Raw genomic sequence first — 16,793 nt, forward strand, 5'->3', positions numbered from 1 at the left:
CTTGCTCATTATCTGTTTAGATGCAGGGCAACCTAACTAGTTAACCCAAAGCAAACAAATAATTGCTCTTATATACGCCACAGGGCAGCTCTGTGGACATAAGCATCCAAAGCCCGGAAAGGGCATAACAGATTAAGTTTTTCCTGATCTGGGGTATTAGGTGGAGGACAGAAGGCCTGCAGCACAAATGACCCGCAATTTTAGAAGGGACCTAGGAATACAACCCGGCCTGGGGTGAAGAAAGACTATCACCCTACCAGGTGCAAATCCAAGTATGTGCAGGCCTCAGCCTCATGTACCACGGAGAAATCGAAATTAAGGATCTCTCCTCAGAGATAACCCAGCAAAGAAACATTAATTGCAGAAATCAAGTATTGTACCATCAGGGCAGATAACAAGATTCAGAAGGTGTTCTCCGCACCAGGCAGAGAACAGTTTCTATTTCAATGCATATTCAGTATTCTCGTGGAGGGAGCTCTAGACTGGAGTATGGTCTCCACGACCTCGGTCGAGAGACCTGAATCTATGAGCTGGGCCCCCTCAGAGGCCGAGCCCACAGTATCCATAACTCCGGAAGAGGGTGAAATATTGTGTCCCTGATTGGGACGCCAAGTCCCTCCTGAACGGAATCTCCATGGGAGAGCCATCTAGAAGGGACAGTAGGTCTGAGAAACACTCTCGGGCCGGCCGGAATTGGGCTACTAATAATAGATGAGCCCCTACCAGGCAAACCCTCTCCAGAACTCCCGGGAGCAAAGATATCGGGAAATGCGTACAGGTGTAGCCTCAACCACACCTAGTACATCGTATCCAGTCCAAGCGGAGCTGGATGCATCAGGGAGAACCACAAAGGGCAATGCGTAGTATAAACGATGCAAAAAGGTAGACTGAGTTTACCGAAGTTCTCCCAAAGGAGCTCCACCACCTCAGGGTGAAGTGTCCATTCCCCGGGCCTCAGCCCCTGCCTCAACAGGATATCTGCTCTGATATACGAGACCATCAGTGTGTTGTCCGAAAGGACAGGCACATGGTGACCTCTCGGGTCTGACAGGAAGTATTGAGATAATCGGAATACCGCCATCACTTCTAGCCATTTATGTGCAAAAAGGAAGATGGTCCTGCCAAAGACCCTTCGCCGAGTGACCACTCATGATCACCCCCCACTTGTGAGGGAAACATCTGTCGATAGCATTATGCGTCGACAAGAAGCCCCCAACACTGGGCCTGGGCGAGGAACCAAGGTTCTTCCACATGACCGAGGCACGTAGGCATAGCCGTGTGACCTTGATCATGTGAAAACGGATTTCCCCTCGGAGAAAACCCCTTGGTCCTGAGCCACCACTGCAGGGGTCTCATGTACAGAAGGCCAAAAGTAATTACGTTGGACGCAGCTGCCATGAGACCCAACAGTCTGAAACTGCTTCACAGTGAGTGACTGGCCTAGTTTTACCCCATTTACGGCGAATCGTTATAGCACACCTAGAAAAGTGGTCCTCTGAGCTGGGAGGAGCACACTCTTCTTGGTGTTGTGTCGCAACCCCAACATCTTAAATAAAACAGGACGACATCTCGATACCGAACTGCCATATGCTCAGATTGAGCTAGGATCAACCAACCGTCTAAATAATATAATACGTGAATGCCCTGGGGTCTCAGAGGAGCCAGAGCTGCATCCACGCATATTGTAAAGATGCGGGGTGATAAACATAGGCCGAATGGAATAACCCGATACTGGTATGCTTCGCCCCTGAAAGCAAACCTCAGGAACCTCCTGTGATGAGGATGGATAGATAAGTAAGCGTCCTTCAAGTCTATTGTGACAAACCGGTCCTCGGACTGAATCTGTGCACCATCATATTAGCGTAAGCATACTGTGAACTTGAGATTCTGAAAACTGCCGTTTAATTGACGCAGATCTAGAATAGGACGCAACCCTTCATCCTCTTTCAGAACAATGAAGTAACGGCTGAAAAACCCTGACTGTCTGCTGGGAGGAGGAACCCCTTCTATAGCTCCTTTTGCAGAAGTGTCAGCACTTCCTGCTCCATAACCAGAGCCTGCTCGAGGTCCACCACTGTGGGGAGGACCCCTAGAAATCTGGGCGGACGAGAACCGAACTGAATTCTGAAACCCTTCTATAGTGAGCAGGACCCACTGAGAAATATGTGGCAGTAGTAACCACGCTGCCAGAAATTCTGCTAAGGGCACCAGTCTCTGGAGTCTGGCCTCTGGATTTGGTTGAACAGTCACTTCGGTGCCCTGAAGCGGCGAACCGGCAGGAAACAACCAAACTGACCGTTCTACGACCCTCCTCGGAGGATCGTATGGGGACGCTGACACCTCGGTGCCCTGAACGGCGAACCGGCAGGGAACAACCGAACTGGCAGCGCTGCGACCCTCCTCAAAGAGTCGCACCCCAGAGGTCGCCGAGGAGAAACGATTTCTCAAAACCGTCCCTGCCCCGGAGGAACCTTAAGAAGCCTGATAGCCTCAGCGTCAGGACTTCTTGTCCAAGTTTTATTAGAGATAACGACAGTCCTCAGATCTTGCCTACCTCTAACTCCTAGTTCCAACGACCCTCCTCGGAGGATCGTTGGAAAAAGCAGGCACCTCGGTACCCTGAAACGGCGAACCGGCAGGGAAACCGAACTGACCGCTCTACGACCCTCCTCGGAGGATCGTTTGGGGACGCTGACACCTCGGTGCCCTGAACGGAGGACCGGCAGGGAACAACCGAACTGGCAGCGCTGCGACCCTCCTCAGAGAGTTGCACCCCAGAGGGCGCCGAGGAGAAACGATTTCTCAAAACCGTCCTACCCCGGAGGGGACCATCCTCAGAAGCCTGCAGCCTCGGCGTCAGGCTTATTTTCTTTCTTTTTGCAGCACTTTATGCTGCGAGGAGCTTTAGTAGGTTGAGACTGCTTCCCAGCAGTCTCAGGAACATTAGATCGGTGAGGAAGAATCCTCTGGAACGCCGCTGAATAGTTTATTCCTTTGTTTATTTGAAAGCGCAGAGTTCAGAAGAACAGACATGTTTTATATTATTTTTCTTTACATCAGAAAACTTAATATATATCACTCCGTGGCCACCAGCAGGAAACAACCGAACTGGCAGCGCTGCAACCCTCCTCAGAGAGTCGCCCTCCAGAGGACGCCGAGGAAAAACGATTTCTCAAAACCGTCCCTCCCCGGTACAGTTTTGTCTGTTGCGCGACGCAATTCTGGAATAGCGTCAGCGCTGACATCCTCACATTCATCCATGCCCTTATATATAAATATATATATACTTTACCAACCAGCGCTGCTTAATAATATTGATCTATTATTTATGATGGCTGGTGGGTAGCGTCGGGGTTATAATGACGCCGACTCAGGAGAGAGATAGCTTGCAAGCGTCTCTTAACCCGAGGCTCTGTCATACCATGATACTAAATACCCATAACTATAGTAGAAGTTTGGGGATTTAAAACACATAAATAGAAACCGGTTTATTCCACGATCTCGACACCTCAGTGTGCAGATAGGGCGCTTTTTTTAAAACGGCAATCCCCGACGAGGAGGCTGAGATATAGAGTTTATATAAATTCATTATATCCTCACTCTCAGATTTTTTATCATTATATTCTCTTTTTACTCTCATGTTGGCTGGCCAGTAAATATTTATTTAACTTAGCAACAGCACTAGATAAAACCTCCTTTTATAAGCTCCTCTTTATTCAACAGAGTTATGAGCAAACTTATTTATTAGAAACTCATAAACATCTGCCTTATATATATATATATATATATATATATATATATATATATATATATATATATATATATATATATATATATATATATATAATATTCTTTATATATATTCTTTATTGTTTTGTTCTCTCTTTCTTAACAAAACATAAACGATACCAGTTCCTCGGAACTGGAAATCGCAGCATGAGTGTCTCATCGCGGGGAGGAGAAACGCAGCGCGTGCTTCTCCCCGAGAAAAGCCACTGGATCTGGCAGATGAGAGCCGAGATAGGGCGCGCCCGTCTCAACCCCCGCTGTCAGATCCGTTTGCGAACCCCACGAAACGAGTCCCCGCCGCGCCTCGGCAACAGCGGGACCCGCGCCTCGAGGAACGCGAACCGAACCGTCATCCTCGAAGAACGGCCGGCGGGAGCAGAGCGTCCTCACGGACAGCTTCTAGCAATGCTCACAGGCAGTCCCCTCGAGAACTGACTGTTAACATGCTCCACTCCCAAACAAGCTGATGTGTGTGTGTCCCCGCTCGTAAAATAACGTGGGCAGGGAACAACACAACGCTTGTTTGCTCTTTTTTTGCCATAAAATATATATTGCAACTTGACAGACAACAATAAATAAGACAGACAGAATCAGACCGATTCACACAGAGAGCGCTTCGCTGAAGAAACAGAAGCTGTCACGCTCTGCGTTCAGGGGTGATTTATAGTTTCCTGGTCTATGACGTCACCTGACGTCCCGCTCATTCATTGGACTGATTATACATTTGCTTCATGACGAGACACTTGGAAGTGTTCCCACAGCATAAACGCAGCGGGAGTTCCCTTGATAGGGAACTTGATATCATTACAAAGTGTGTTACAAAACAATGTAATTTAAGTGTACTCTCTTTAAATTGACTTTTTTCATTAATATCTACAATTATCTACAAGTACAGTTTTTCTTCAAATATACTTTTACGATTTGAAGTACAATACAAGTGCACATTCAGTACAAGTAAGTTTCCTTTTTTTCACAAGGTAAGACGGACTAGGTTAGCATTAAGCCATTTCTCTGGCTGTTCTGCTTACAAGGATCAATATTCAAGGACCTCCAAACTCAAGTGCAGACCTCTATTACTCAAATGATGTTTGCTAGGTACAGACCACTGATGTGAGCTTATGAATAAGTGATAAGTGAATCAGCAGTCGGTTATGCTTGGTGTCCTAGTGCAGAAGAAGAGGGACATTGAGGGCTTGGAGACGGGGGTTGTATTTGCCGCCCACCGGCTACCCTCTGCAAAGCTCTTTAGAAATTCACCGCACATCAATAATGCAAGTCCTGGCACAATGCACAAGGTAGACGCAGACACGCAGAAGCTCGCCCTTGTGTAATGTGTATTTGGGACGGAGGGCACTGGATCTACGTTACCGTGAGTTTGTAATGAGGAAGCTGTTATGCAACTGCATTCGATTATTATCACGGAATTCAAATGAGGAAGGAGCCAATGGTAATGAAGTATTATGAAAATCTGGAGAATTCATTACCTAGTGGCTCCATCTTTTGAAAAACGTATTTGTACATCACTCGGCTCCCAGGGATTTTCTGGGAACCCGAGACTTGCAAATGCATTGCGACTCTCCGTTTCGCATGCAAACTGGAAACAGACCTCCTCTATAGCCGGGAAAGGAGATAGAGAACATCTTGAGTTGCCTGAGGCTCATGGTCTCCTTGGCTCTCTTCTGGGAATGAGGAATGGGCCAAACCCCCATTCTTCCATCCTTGCACCCCCCACCCCCCTCTCCACAGGCCTGCCAGCAGTCTGACAACCCAATGTCAACTGCTTCTGAATATCTCTGATGATATACAGCTCCATGTAACATGAAGTTTCATATAGTCTGGGTTGACTTTTGTTGTCCTCCAACTTGTACTACAACTTTTACTGTCGTTCAAAAGTTTGGGGTCAGTACGATTTTTTTGTTTTGAGAGAACACAATACAACTGATCCAAAGTGACAGGAAAGATATTTATGATGTTACAGAAGATTTATATTTCCAATAAATGCGGTTCTTTGGAATTTCCTATTTCACATCAATCTTGAAAAACCTGTATCAGTTTCCAGAAAAGAAAATATTTTTTCATGATTAGAAATGTGTTTTGAGCATCAAATCAGCATATTCAAATTATTTCTGTAGAATCGTGACACTGAAGACTGGAGGAATGATGCTGAAAATTCCGAAATAAATGACATTTTGTAAAATAGAAAACAGCTATTTTAAATTGCAATAATATGTTTTACTGTATTTTAATCAAATAAATGCAGACTAGGTGAGCCTAATCTTTCAAAAACATAAAAAAAATGTAATGGTGTAAATAGTGTATTTATTCCATCCTTTGGTACTATTTTAAAGTTAAAGTAAAATGTTATTATTTTTTTACAAATATTCCTAGTCATATTGTGTATGATTTATCAGAGCACTTAATTCTAAAGGTGAAAAAGAAAACTTTTTTTTGTCTTCATATTATTTTATTAAAATGTAACTAGGCCTGTCATTTTCATTACTTAATCAGAATGTATTGTAATTAATTCAGTCAAATAATCACACAAGTCAACATCTGCTATAAAAATAAAACCCTTTTTTTTTGACAGAGACGTAAAGCATTGAATTAAACATTAATGTATTGAATTAAACATTAATGTCAATGTATTGTGTGTTTCATTTCTGTTTGTAATGTTAACCAATAGCCAAATCTATTCAGGCACTGTTTCAGACTGCAGTTGTAGATAATGTGGCCTTTCTGAAATTGTGTGGGTAGTCTACAATAGTAATTTAATGCTGGTTAACCTTCATGTGGTAAAGGTTACAGCAATAATAGCCATAATAATAGATTTGAAAAAAGAAGTGTCACCATTAGAATATGTCAAGATGCTCTCGAGGGTGAGCTTGACCTTCAGCCTTCATCTTCTGGTCAAAAGCCTCCTCAAATGTGGGTGTTAAAGACGTTTCTAACACTCACATTTCACAATTTTTTAAGATATATTTGACCTCCATAAAGTGTTGTGAATGGTGTTTTATGTTGAGTTTAACTGAAATATCTTTACGTCCAGCTGAGTTCAATGTCTTTTAGAGTTCCATGCTGGGCAGAAGAACGTTCTGTGTGTCTGTCTTGATGTCTGTGTGCTTCCACAGTCTTGAAGAAGATGAGTTGACCACTGAAACACTGCCCTGAATAATTTGCACCAAGTCCGTGTCTGGCATTTTAAGATATTTTGTACAATATTTTAATGTTACAAAATATTGAAATGAAAATTTCAAACTTATTTTAACTCTGATGTATAAATTAGGGTTACTGTAAATCAAAATACAGTAACTTGCTGGCAACCGTGCTCTCAGTAAGTTACTGTAAAACTACAAGAAAATCGTTAGCAAGCAGTGTGCTTTATAGTTGTATTTACTATACTACTATTTACTACTATTGTTTACTTTTAAAGGGGACCTCTTAAGCTCTTTTTCAAAATCTTGATTTTGTTTTGGGGACTACTACAATATTTTTTTCATGCTTGATTATAAAAAAAACAAAAAAAGAAAATTCACATATTTGACATTTGTTGCAGCACCTCTCTTCTCAGTCTGTCAATAACGCTCTGTTTAGTTCCTGTCTCCATGAAGCCGCTCCTTCTGAAAAGCGCAATGTGCTCTGGTTGGTCGGTTGGACCAGTGTGTTATGATTGGTCAACTGCTTCCAGTGTGTTTCAGAAATGTCACGCCCCTCACAATAACCACGATATTCAACACCCTACTAATACAACTCAACCAGGCCTTTTTGTGTATGCCTTGAGCGGGAATTATTTAAATTAGGAATATTGTGACGTGTACATTCCTAGAAGAAAACTACAATCAAGGTGTTCAGAAATAGTGCACACTGATATAGAGAATAACTCCCTTTGGGGTGTCTTTGTGATTTGTAACTAGACCTTTTTCATGCACAAACAGCAACATTGTACACTAAAGAAAGTTACAAATGTAAATACTATCACCCTAATTAAGATTTATGCATTTGTTATTTTTAAATGAACTTTTTGAATGGCTGTTAGCAGTTATTCTACCTTTTCTACCTTTTGTTAGTAGCATAGTGAGCTAACTGCTCTATCAAAAGATTAGCTTGACTGATTAATTACTTTTATGACCAGCTTGTAGCTTAATAAACTACAGGTTTAGTTTGTTTTGACAGCTGACTGTACATATCATTTTGAGAGCCTGCAGATTATATTGAAGCAATGAGAATAAAGCATTTTGTAACGAATGGCTTTTCAGCTGCTAGTTAGCAGGCGTGCTTTTAGCTGTGGCCTGATATGAGATAAATTGGTGTAATAAATTGGTCCCTGAAACTGAGCAGCATTGAGATCATAACCTGCGAGAGCCAATCTTGCTGTGGCAGGATTCTGCTCGCACGTACAGAAAGATTGAACTCGGCGATGCTCCCCGAGCAGACCCTTGTTAACAAACTGGTCAGGTACGCAGGAGACTACAGCGCTGCTAATTTTACAAATAAATAAGCTTAGTGGATGCTAACGTATGGAAAAAATGCACCCGTGTTGGAAAAATCTGCAATGCGTGCAATGTTTTTGGGTCACTACCTCTACTGTGTGGACTAATTCTCCCTTATTCTTAAAAACAGTTACTTTTATAAGTTGGTTTTATTTAGTGAATCAGAAACAAACGGTGGAAGCAGAGTAGCATTCCTGAAATAAATTACTCTTTTTTTTTTCTTTCCCTTTTTTTATTGAAAATCAACAACATACAGGGTGACCAATGTGGTGTTGTCTAATTGCAAAACAAATTACTCGTATGGGCCAGTTCTCTTGTGAGTAGATTCTTTTTAGTAAATCAAAAAAAAATAAAAAATAAAAATAATAATAATTCCAACAAGATAAGAGTAGCCCAATTCCTGAACAAATAAATCATATTAGTCTCCTTAAGTGATCAAAAACATACTGTACAGCGCATCCAATGTAGCGTAGTCCTATTCACGAACAAATGACTCGTATGAGTCAATTCTTTTTAATCAATTAAGTACACAGTGTGACCAATGTGGTTTAGTCTGATTCACAAACAAATGACTCATGAGCCAATTCTTTATAGTGAATCAAAAACATGCATCACAACCTGATTCCTGAACAAATGATTCATATGAGTATGTCGTTTTTAGTGATCAAAAACACACAGCGCATCCAATGTAACGTAATCTTATTCACGAACAAATTACTCTTATGAGTCAATTATTTATAACCAATCAAGAGCGTACAATGTGACCAGTATGATTTAGTCTGATTCACAAATTACTTTTATGAGCGAGTTATTTTTAGCGAATCAAAAGCATGCATGACCAGGGGTGCGTTTCCCATACAACTATATAGCTCACTGCTTAACTACCATAGTACGATGCATCGTTGGAGAAATCAACTAGCTCGTCACGACTGTTTCCCGAAACCGTATGTCGCAAAGTATCGTTCAACCACGTTGGTTTATGACGTCTCGCGCGTGGTGGACTAATAACTTATTTTAATTAATCAGTTTGAGATCGAATTAATGCTAGATTTTGTCATATAAGTTACAGACATGGCATCTGAAGACCATTTAAAATGTTTGTCAGTTATTTTGCTTTATTACCAGACTCAATATTTGGCTCGTTCTTACATAGTAGAGCACGTTCGCACATGCGCAGTCTTCAAAAACGGTGCTTTAAATGTCTTGGCAAACTAAAAGACGTAAATTACATTTGTATGTATTCTGAATAAATAACACGGGTTGTACTGAATGTCAGCTTGCTTATTTTGCTAAAGGTAAGGATTTATTCAGTCTACATCATGTAAACTAGAAACTATGCTTCTAACCACAGCTCGAGGGCTGTCCAACCACACAAGTTTGCGATGCTGTTTGCGAACGTTCGTTGGAACGATGGTTTCGGGAAACACCAAATCGTTGAACTATGCTGATAACAACGGAACTTGCGACCATAGTTGGCTAACGATGCTTTCGGGAAACGCACCCCATAGTAGCCCGATTCCTGAACAGATGATTCACTCAAGCAGTTCTTGTTAGGTAATCAGAAACACAGCGAGACCAGTTTTTTGATGCCTTTTGGGTTTACATGTTCGCTTATATTGCCTAATAAAAGCCTATACTGTGAAAAACTGCATTGATAAATAGGTTTACAGCACATTTTGTTAGATCTGTTTAGCCCGAACTGCTATAAAAAGCGGCGAAAGCTGTATTTTGTGCATCATTTGTCTGTAAGCATGACAAATGAGGCAGTTCCTTGCTAGCATCTAGGCGTTACTTAAAGTTCAATTTTTTATGATAATGTTTCACCTCGCCAATGAAATGAACTGCATTTTCCCCACAGCATATTAGTGTGATTTTTCTTTGAGAGCATAGATTTTTTTATATTTTCTTTTCAGTAAAGTTAATAAATGACTGATTGGTTTGTGGCAGGTGCGCACTAACAGTGTTATGCTTTGCAGCCGTGTTATTTACATGCCTCAGTGTTTTATTACTGTTGGTTGAATGCAGGGATTGGATGACGTGAATCCCTCAGGGACATTATTTTAATAACTTGTTTCGAAATGCAAGTTTCTGTTGAAGAATCAGCATTATAGAAGGAGTGACTCACTTCATAAGTGAGGTGTGTTTTAAAAACTCAAACTTATACAGTCTTTCAATACTGTTTTTTTTTCTTCTTTATTTCCAGCCTTTATCAGACAGGGAATGTTGATAAATCAACAGAATCGAGTATGACAACAATAAACCACTTTGCAAAAATGGAGAACGGCTTTGATTTGTGTGGCACCATAGAGAAAAGGATTCTCAGTTGTTCACCAAATGATGGCTGTTTTAATTTGAAATTTTTTATTTTGTCGCAGCTGCACACAGTCCTCTATTGTATTATCCTTCTCTTTCTTTATTAGCAGGTCTTTTCTTTTGAAAGCAATTTTAAATCGAGGGTCTTTGATGGCCTGGAATACCTCGGTAATAACTTGAGACTTTACTGGTGGCCCTAATATCATACAGCCCGACTGCATGCAAATGAAGCGAGCGTGTGTGAAGTGTGTTTGAGTAATGAATTAAGGTGCAGAGGGATCTGACGCATGTCATCTTCAATGGGAAAAACAAAGGCACAGTTTCTTGTTGAATGAACAGAAGGAAGGACGCAAATGAGAACACTTCAAAGAGGGCTTTAAAATCAATAACCAGAAGTTGCTTGTTTTTCCTTTGCCACGTTGTAGCATGATGCATATTTCTCAATTTATCATTGTTATTTTTATTTATAAAACTTGACATAGGCTTTAAAGTGTTAGTTTACCCCCCAAAAAAGGAGAATTTGTTTGGAATACAATGGATACAGAATACAGTGATCTGTCAAGCTCCAAAAAAACCCATAAAAACACCATAAGCGCCGGTTCACACAGAACACATTTTTGCTATTAAAAAACGTGAGACACAGGCACTGGAATGGGGGAAAAAACGCAAGGTTTCGAGGTGCTTTTTTATAAAAGTTTCACATTTTAACTTGAGCGCCATATTTTTAGAACACAGTGTCATGAACGAGACACTGCAAAAGACGCAAGACGTGAGCGCAAGGGTCAAACACATCAAACTATGGAAAAGTAGAGCAGTGGAATGGAAAACACATTCTGTGAACAGCCCCTAAAATGCACTTTATTTAGGTTACCTCAAAGGTTCTGCATAGGTTCTGTCAGGCACCTTTCAGGGATTCCCATGGGATCATTTGGTGGATTTAGTTTTAATTAATTCATTTTGTTTTAATTGTTTTTATATATATCATGAATTAAGCAGCTTGTAGAAAAAAAAATACATGAAAGTAATAATTTAAGACATTTACCCTTATATAGAACCTTTTTGGCATATAAAGGGTTATTTAAATTGAACCTTTTTCCCTATAAGAGTGTGGATCATTACTTAAATTTTCAGTCTTTTTTCACATAAAGCTATAATTATTGGCTTGCTTGGGGCTTTTATAGCAGGAGCTGCATAACATAGTTTTGTGTTCTAGAGAGAGAGAAAAAAAAAATCACAGCATAAAGGTTTGAAATAAACATGAGTTTTTCTTTTTTTGGCTGACCTATATGTGTAACACCACCATATTCTTATTCACCATCATACTCTTTGTGGAAATCTATGGGAGCAAAAAAAAGATCTTCTAACTTGACTTTCCAGTGACCTCTGTGGAATTAAAGGCTGGATATTTTTTTTCTGCTCTCGGGTTCAGCAGTTCAAATGTTGCATGCTTGCTCAATCAAAATATCCCTCAATGCAGAATCTTGTTTTTTTTTTTACAGTAGATTTCCAGTGTTGCCTCTGTTACATCAAACTTGTATGATTCCCACTTAATAATCAGCACGCTTATATTGTGCATGTTATGAGATTTGTTTATTATATATTAGGTTTAGTCTTGGCATTTGCTATGCTGCTGTTGCTGTTTCAGAGCATGTACTGGACATGCTACGTCCAATACACACACGGCAGATTGCTATGAGGAAGTAAGACATTCTGCTGTTGTACAATAGCATACATGAATTACCCGTAGCAGATCTATACAGGTGGAGCTGGGGAAGGTGGAGGGGTTCTGAAAGCTCTAACTGCTACAGCAAATGCTGACCAAGTATTTGAAAGTTGAGCAGCAAGCTCATTGGCTACTGATACAGTATGATCCAATCAGCTGTGTCCTACAGAGGACGATGTCAGTACAAGCATATTGAGTTAAGGATCAGCCTGTGCCATCTAAAGTTTCATGACATAACCTTGTTTTTTCAGACCGAGATGGTATGAGAAGCTCTCATAAAAGCAAGGGATTTCTTTTAACAAGCAGTACTGTGCAAGTAATCTGACATAAGATTATGAATTTAATACTAAAATATCCCACAATGTCATCATTTGTATTACACATGCAATGTACTGTATAAATGCAGCGTAATACAGATGTGTTATATTAATATCAATGAATTTACACTGAGATTAGCACTGGTCTACCACAACTTGTAATGGTCTTTTTGATGCTTAGTTATGATATGTGGGATTATTATGTACAGTATTAGTGCTTGGAAAATGCACAGATTAACAAGAACCAGGATTTCTCTGAACTGAATCTAATGACTGTTGAGTTCAGTGTTATGAGTACCATAGTCTTGAAAATCTCTCTAATCGTTGTAGTTGAGAGATTCACAGAAATGTTTGCTTTGATAAATGGTCAATTTTCAGTTACCCTCAATGAACTCTGATGACTTTTCAAATAGTCGATTGAAGCAATAGAATACTTAATGTAGGTTTAATTGTGTCAAGCTCTTACATTATTTATCCAAAAGAAAATCATTTCTCTTTCGATGTCAACGCCAAGGAGTGTCGCATGTAAAATGTAATTGTAATAATTGTAAAAGCAATACTAAGACCACACTGTCTGTAGTATATGCAAATCAGATCAATCCATGCCTCCAAATAATGCATTTTCCATACTGTCTCGGTAATTGCACAGTAAATAATAATAATAATAAAACATTAAAATCCAATCAACATTTGTCTGTTGTGAACTTAGTGCAGTGTCTGATCAAATTCTGTGCCACAATGAATACAATAAGATACAATATATATTCATATTGTATAGTTACCCCTCACCCCTCAAAAAAAAAAATATTCTAACATATTTATACTGTATATTGCTTAAATATGAACACTGCACCTATAGATTTTCATTGCACGTACAGCACACCTTATTCATGTTGTAAATTTCATTGGAAACTAATGTAATATCTTGGGTATTGATTTTGACTTTATGTTGATGGAGCCTTTTAATAAAGAGTAAATTTTTGCCTGCACTGTTTTTTATGATGGAAAGTAGTACTCATCATTGAGAATTAACATAATGTCCATAATATTCAGAATTATGATATAATTACTCAAGTTTCTCTACAGTGATCATGTGGCCGTAGATAATACATGCACATGCTGGCTAATCTTAATTATATTCATGTATTATCCGAGGAATACATGATGATGTTCAACTCTTCCCTGCCTCTCTTGCAGAATGATTCCCTCCACGAGTTACGACTTCCTGGTGCGAGACCTCGTATCTGGACGAGACTATGACCTGTGTGTTCTGGCCGTGTACGACGACGGCATGACCTCGCTGACCGCCACGCGCCAGGTGGGCTGCGTCTCGTTTGTCACGGAGACAGAGTACAGCCAGTGCCAGTCGCTCCGAAGCCATTTCCTGGGCGGCACCATGATCATCATCATCGGAGGAATCATCGTGGCCTCCGTCCTCGTTTTCATCATCATCCTCATGATCCGATATAAAGTCTATAGCCATCAGGGGGCAGATTCTGGAAAGGGAACCGCCATGACGAACGTACGCTCGCAAACGAACGGGGGTCAAGCGGCGGGGCAGGTCCCGCGCTCCAGCTCCAAAATCGTAGAGGGCCATGAGGCCTCGGGAGCGGGTTTAGGGGGGGCCGCCGGGGCCACCGCTAGTTTAAAAGACTCCACTGCCATGGTGCTGGTCACAGACTCTGAGACAGCTGTGCAGATTTCAGAGATGACCTGTGAGGACACAGTCTCCCCCACACAAAGGCACCATCCCAGAACTTGTATAGAGCTCAAGAGACGTCCTTCGCTTTCCTCAAAAGAGGGTACAAGCACAACGGACACACAAGGAGGTAAGTCAAAGAAAATGTGGGTAACACTTTACAAAAAGGTTACATTTGTTAAAGGGGTCATGCCATGAGAGATCAATTTTGCATTCATCTTTGACATATAAGAGATATCCCCTTTTGCCCCTTTTCGCAAGATGTAATATAAATCTATGGTGTCCCCTGAATGTGTCTATGAAATTTCAGCTCAAAATACCCCCTAGATCATTTTTGACCCTGGACCACAAAATCAGTCACATGGGTCAATTTTTGGAAATTGAGCTGTGTACATTATCTGAAAGCTGAATAAATAAGCTTTCCATTGATGTATGGTTTGTTAGGATAAGCCAATATTTGGCCGAGATACAACTATTTGAAAATCTTGAATCTGAGGGTGCAAAAAAAATCTAAACATTGAGAAAATCGCCTTTAAAGTTATCCATTTATGTTCAAGATTGTGCTGCATTCACTCACAAAAATAAATGGTTTATATATTTACGGTAGGAAATTTACAAATTATCTTCATGATACATAATCTTTACTTAATATCCTAATGATTTTTGGCATAAAATAAAAATCTATAATATTGACTCATACAATGTATTGTTGGCTATTGCCACCAATATACACGTGCAACTTGTGACTGGTTTTGTGATCCAGGGTCAAATTTATTATAGCTTGTCAATTTTGCCCCTTTTTGGGTGTGAGCAAAAACGCACAGTTTTTGTGTGTGTCCCTTCAAATGCAAATGAGCTGCTGCTCCCTATTACACGAGGCAATAACAAACACGCGAATAATGACACTCATCCAAAATCTCAGAAATAGCCAGTAGCGGAGTGCAGCCTTACGGAGAGACTCAGGAAGAGGATGCAACTTTTAGACTAAACCGGGATGTTTCTGAATGGTTAGTGGATACATTTATGTAGTAGTTGTGGATTTACATTGATTCAACTTTGAATCGCTTCCTGCTTTGTACTGTCCAAGGTTGTGAAAGCACTTAAAGTGATTAGCGCACACGAGCAGGTTTTTGCTTACTGTTTCTGGGGGATTTCTTTTGAAAATAAAATAAATCCACTGCTCTCTTGTCTCCTCTGAGGCTGGGACTCTAAATAGTGTTCTGTGCTCATCTGTGCAACCAACGACAGAACAGTTTGCGTGCTTTGCTTCGAACGTTTGCCATTGCATTAGAACTGGTTACACTGTTGTCGCTTGTGAAAACCAAACGGTGGCGCTGTGGGTGGAAACGTGCAGTTTAAGGGGCAGTACTATTATAATAAGATCCCTTTCCTACGTCAGACATATTTTTTTTAAATGCTTGCAGAGAAAGGCTTAACAAAACAAAGTTACTGAGTTGTCACTTTTTCACGTTTTCTAGTTTGGTAGATGCACCGGGGACTCGATTATGGCACTTAAACATGGAACATTTTCATGATATTTCCCCTATAAAACATACTCCATATTAAAAACAAAGCATTTATTTAATCAAGCTCCAAAAAGTGCTAATTTTAATATTGCGTGATCTGTGACGTCACACAGGACTTCAATGAATAATTGCAAGATAGAGCAAGACATAGGCGCCCTCCCACTGGCATCCAGTCGCTTGACGGCTGACACTTGCCTACACCGAATGCGAGCGTTGCGTCAAAAAGCTAATATATCCCATTATAATCACGGTCTACACTGGATACAGTATACAGATGCACGTTCAGTTTCTGACATACTCCTCCACGCACTTGAGTCTGTCGAGAACAGGACAAAAGGAAAAGTGAAAGAGCGTTAGCTTGGACACGTCTAGTTTAAACAGCTTGTTTACATCTCTTTATGGACTTCAGAAAGATTCCAGAGTCATGTACAAGTAAATGGTTTGTTTTAATGCCGTCCCAGATTGAGTTGGAGGGTTATATGTTTATTCGGAGCTTCATTATTTCCTGTCTCCGTTCTTGCTTGTGTTTGGTTGTGAAATGTAGTTTGTACACCAGACAGAGTTGTCAGTGATTGTAATAAAATGTTGTGTACTGTGCACACAAAAGCAACTAAATGGTAACCCAGACAGTTGAACAGCGATCCGATGAGAAAATCGTGCAGTGTGTACCCGGCATTAGTTATAGAGTTTTAGGTACCAGACAACAGCAAGCAAACCAAAACCAAAGGCAAATCGTTTGATTCAAAATGCTTAAGGTTGATTTCAGGTATAATTGCACATTCATATGACCCTTTGACAGTGTGTTTTTAACAATGCCTTGGCACTTTACAGCTGCTCGGAGTGCATATATATAGACTCCTGTAATTGCCAGAAATAGAGCTATTCACCTGATTCAATGGGCCACGTCCAGGTATTCCTTGAAGAGCTTTTCCTTTTGTG

General features: G+C 40.6%; 1 protein-coding gene across 1 annotated transcript in view; it reads left to right on the forward strand.

Moving 5' to 3' along the window:
* The window catches only part of LOC306997766 (leucine-rich repeat and fibronectin type III domain-containing protein 1-like protein), a 57,108-nt gene that overhangs the window by 23,998 nt on the left and 16,317 nt on the right, over window positions 1-16,793 (forward strand). Inside the window, exon 2 of the mRNA XM_079611235.1 lies at window positions 13,827-14,458. Within this exon, the coding sequence (XP_079467361.1) occupies window positions 13,827-14,458 (632 nt within the window). The remainder of the gene's footprint in view (window positions 1-13,826; window positions 14,459-16,793) is intronic.

The sequence above is a fragment of the Phoxinus phoxinus genome (assembly GCF_949152265.1).
Source record: "Phoxinus phoxinus genome assembly, chromosome: 4".
NCBI classification, from domain to species: domain Eukaryota; kingdom Metazoa; phylum Chordata; class Actinopteri; order Cypriniformes; family Leuciscidae; genus Phoxinus; species Phoxinus phoxinus.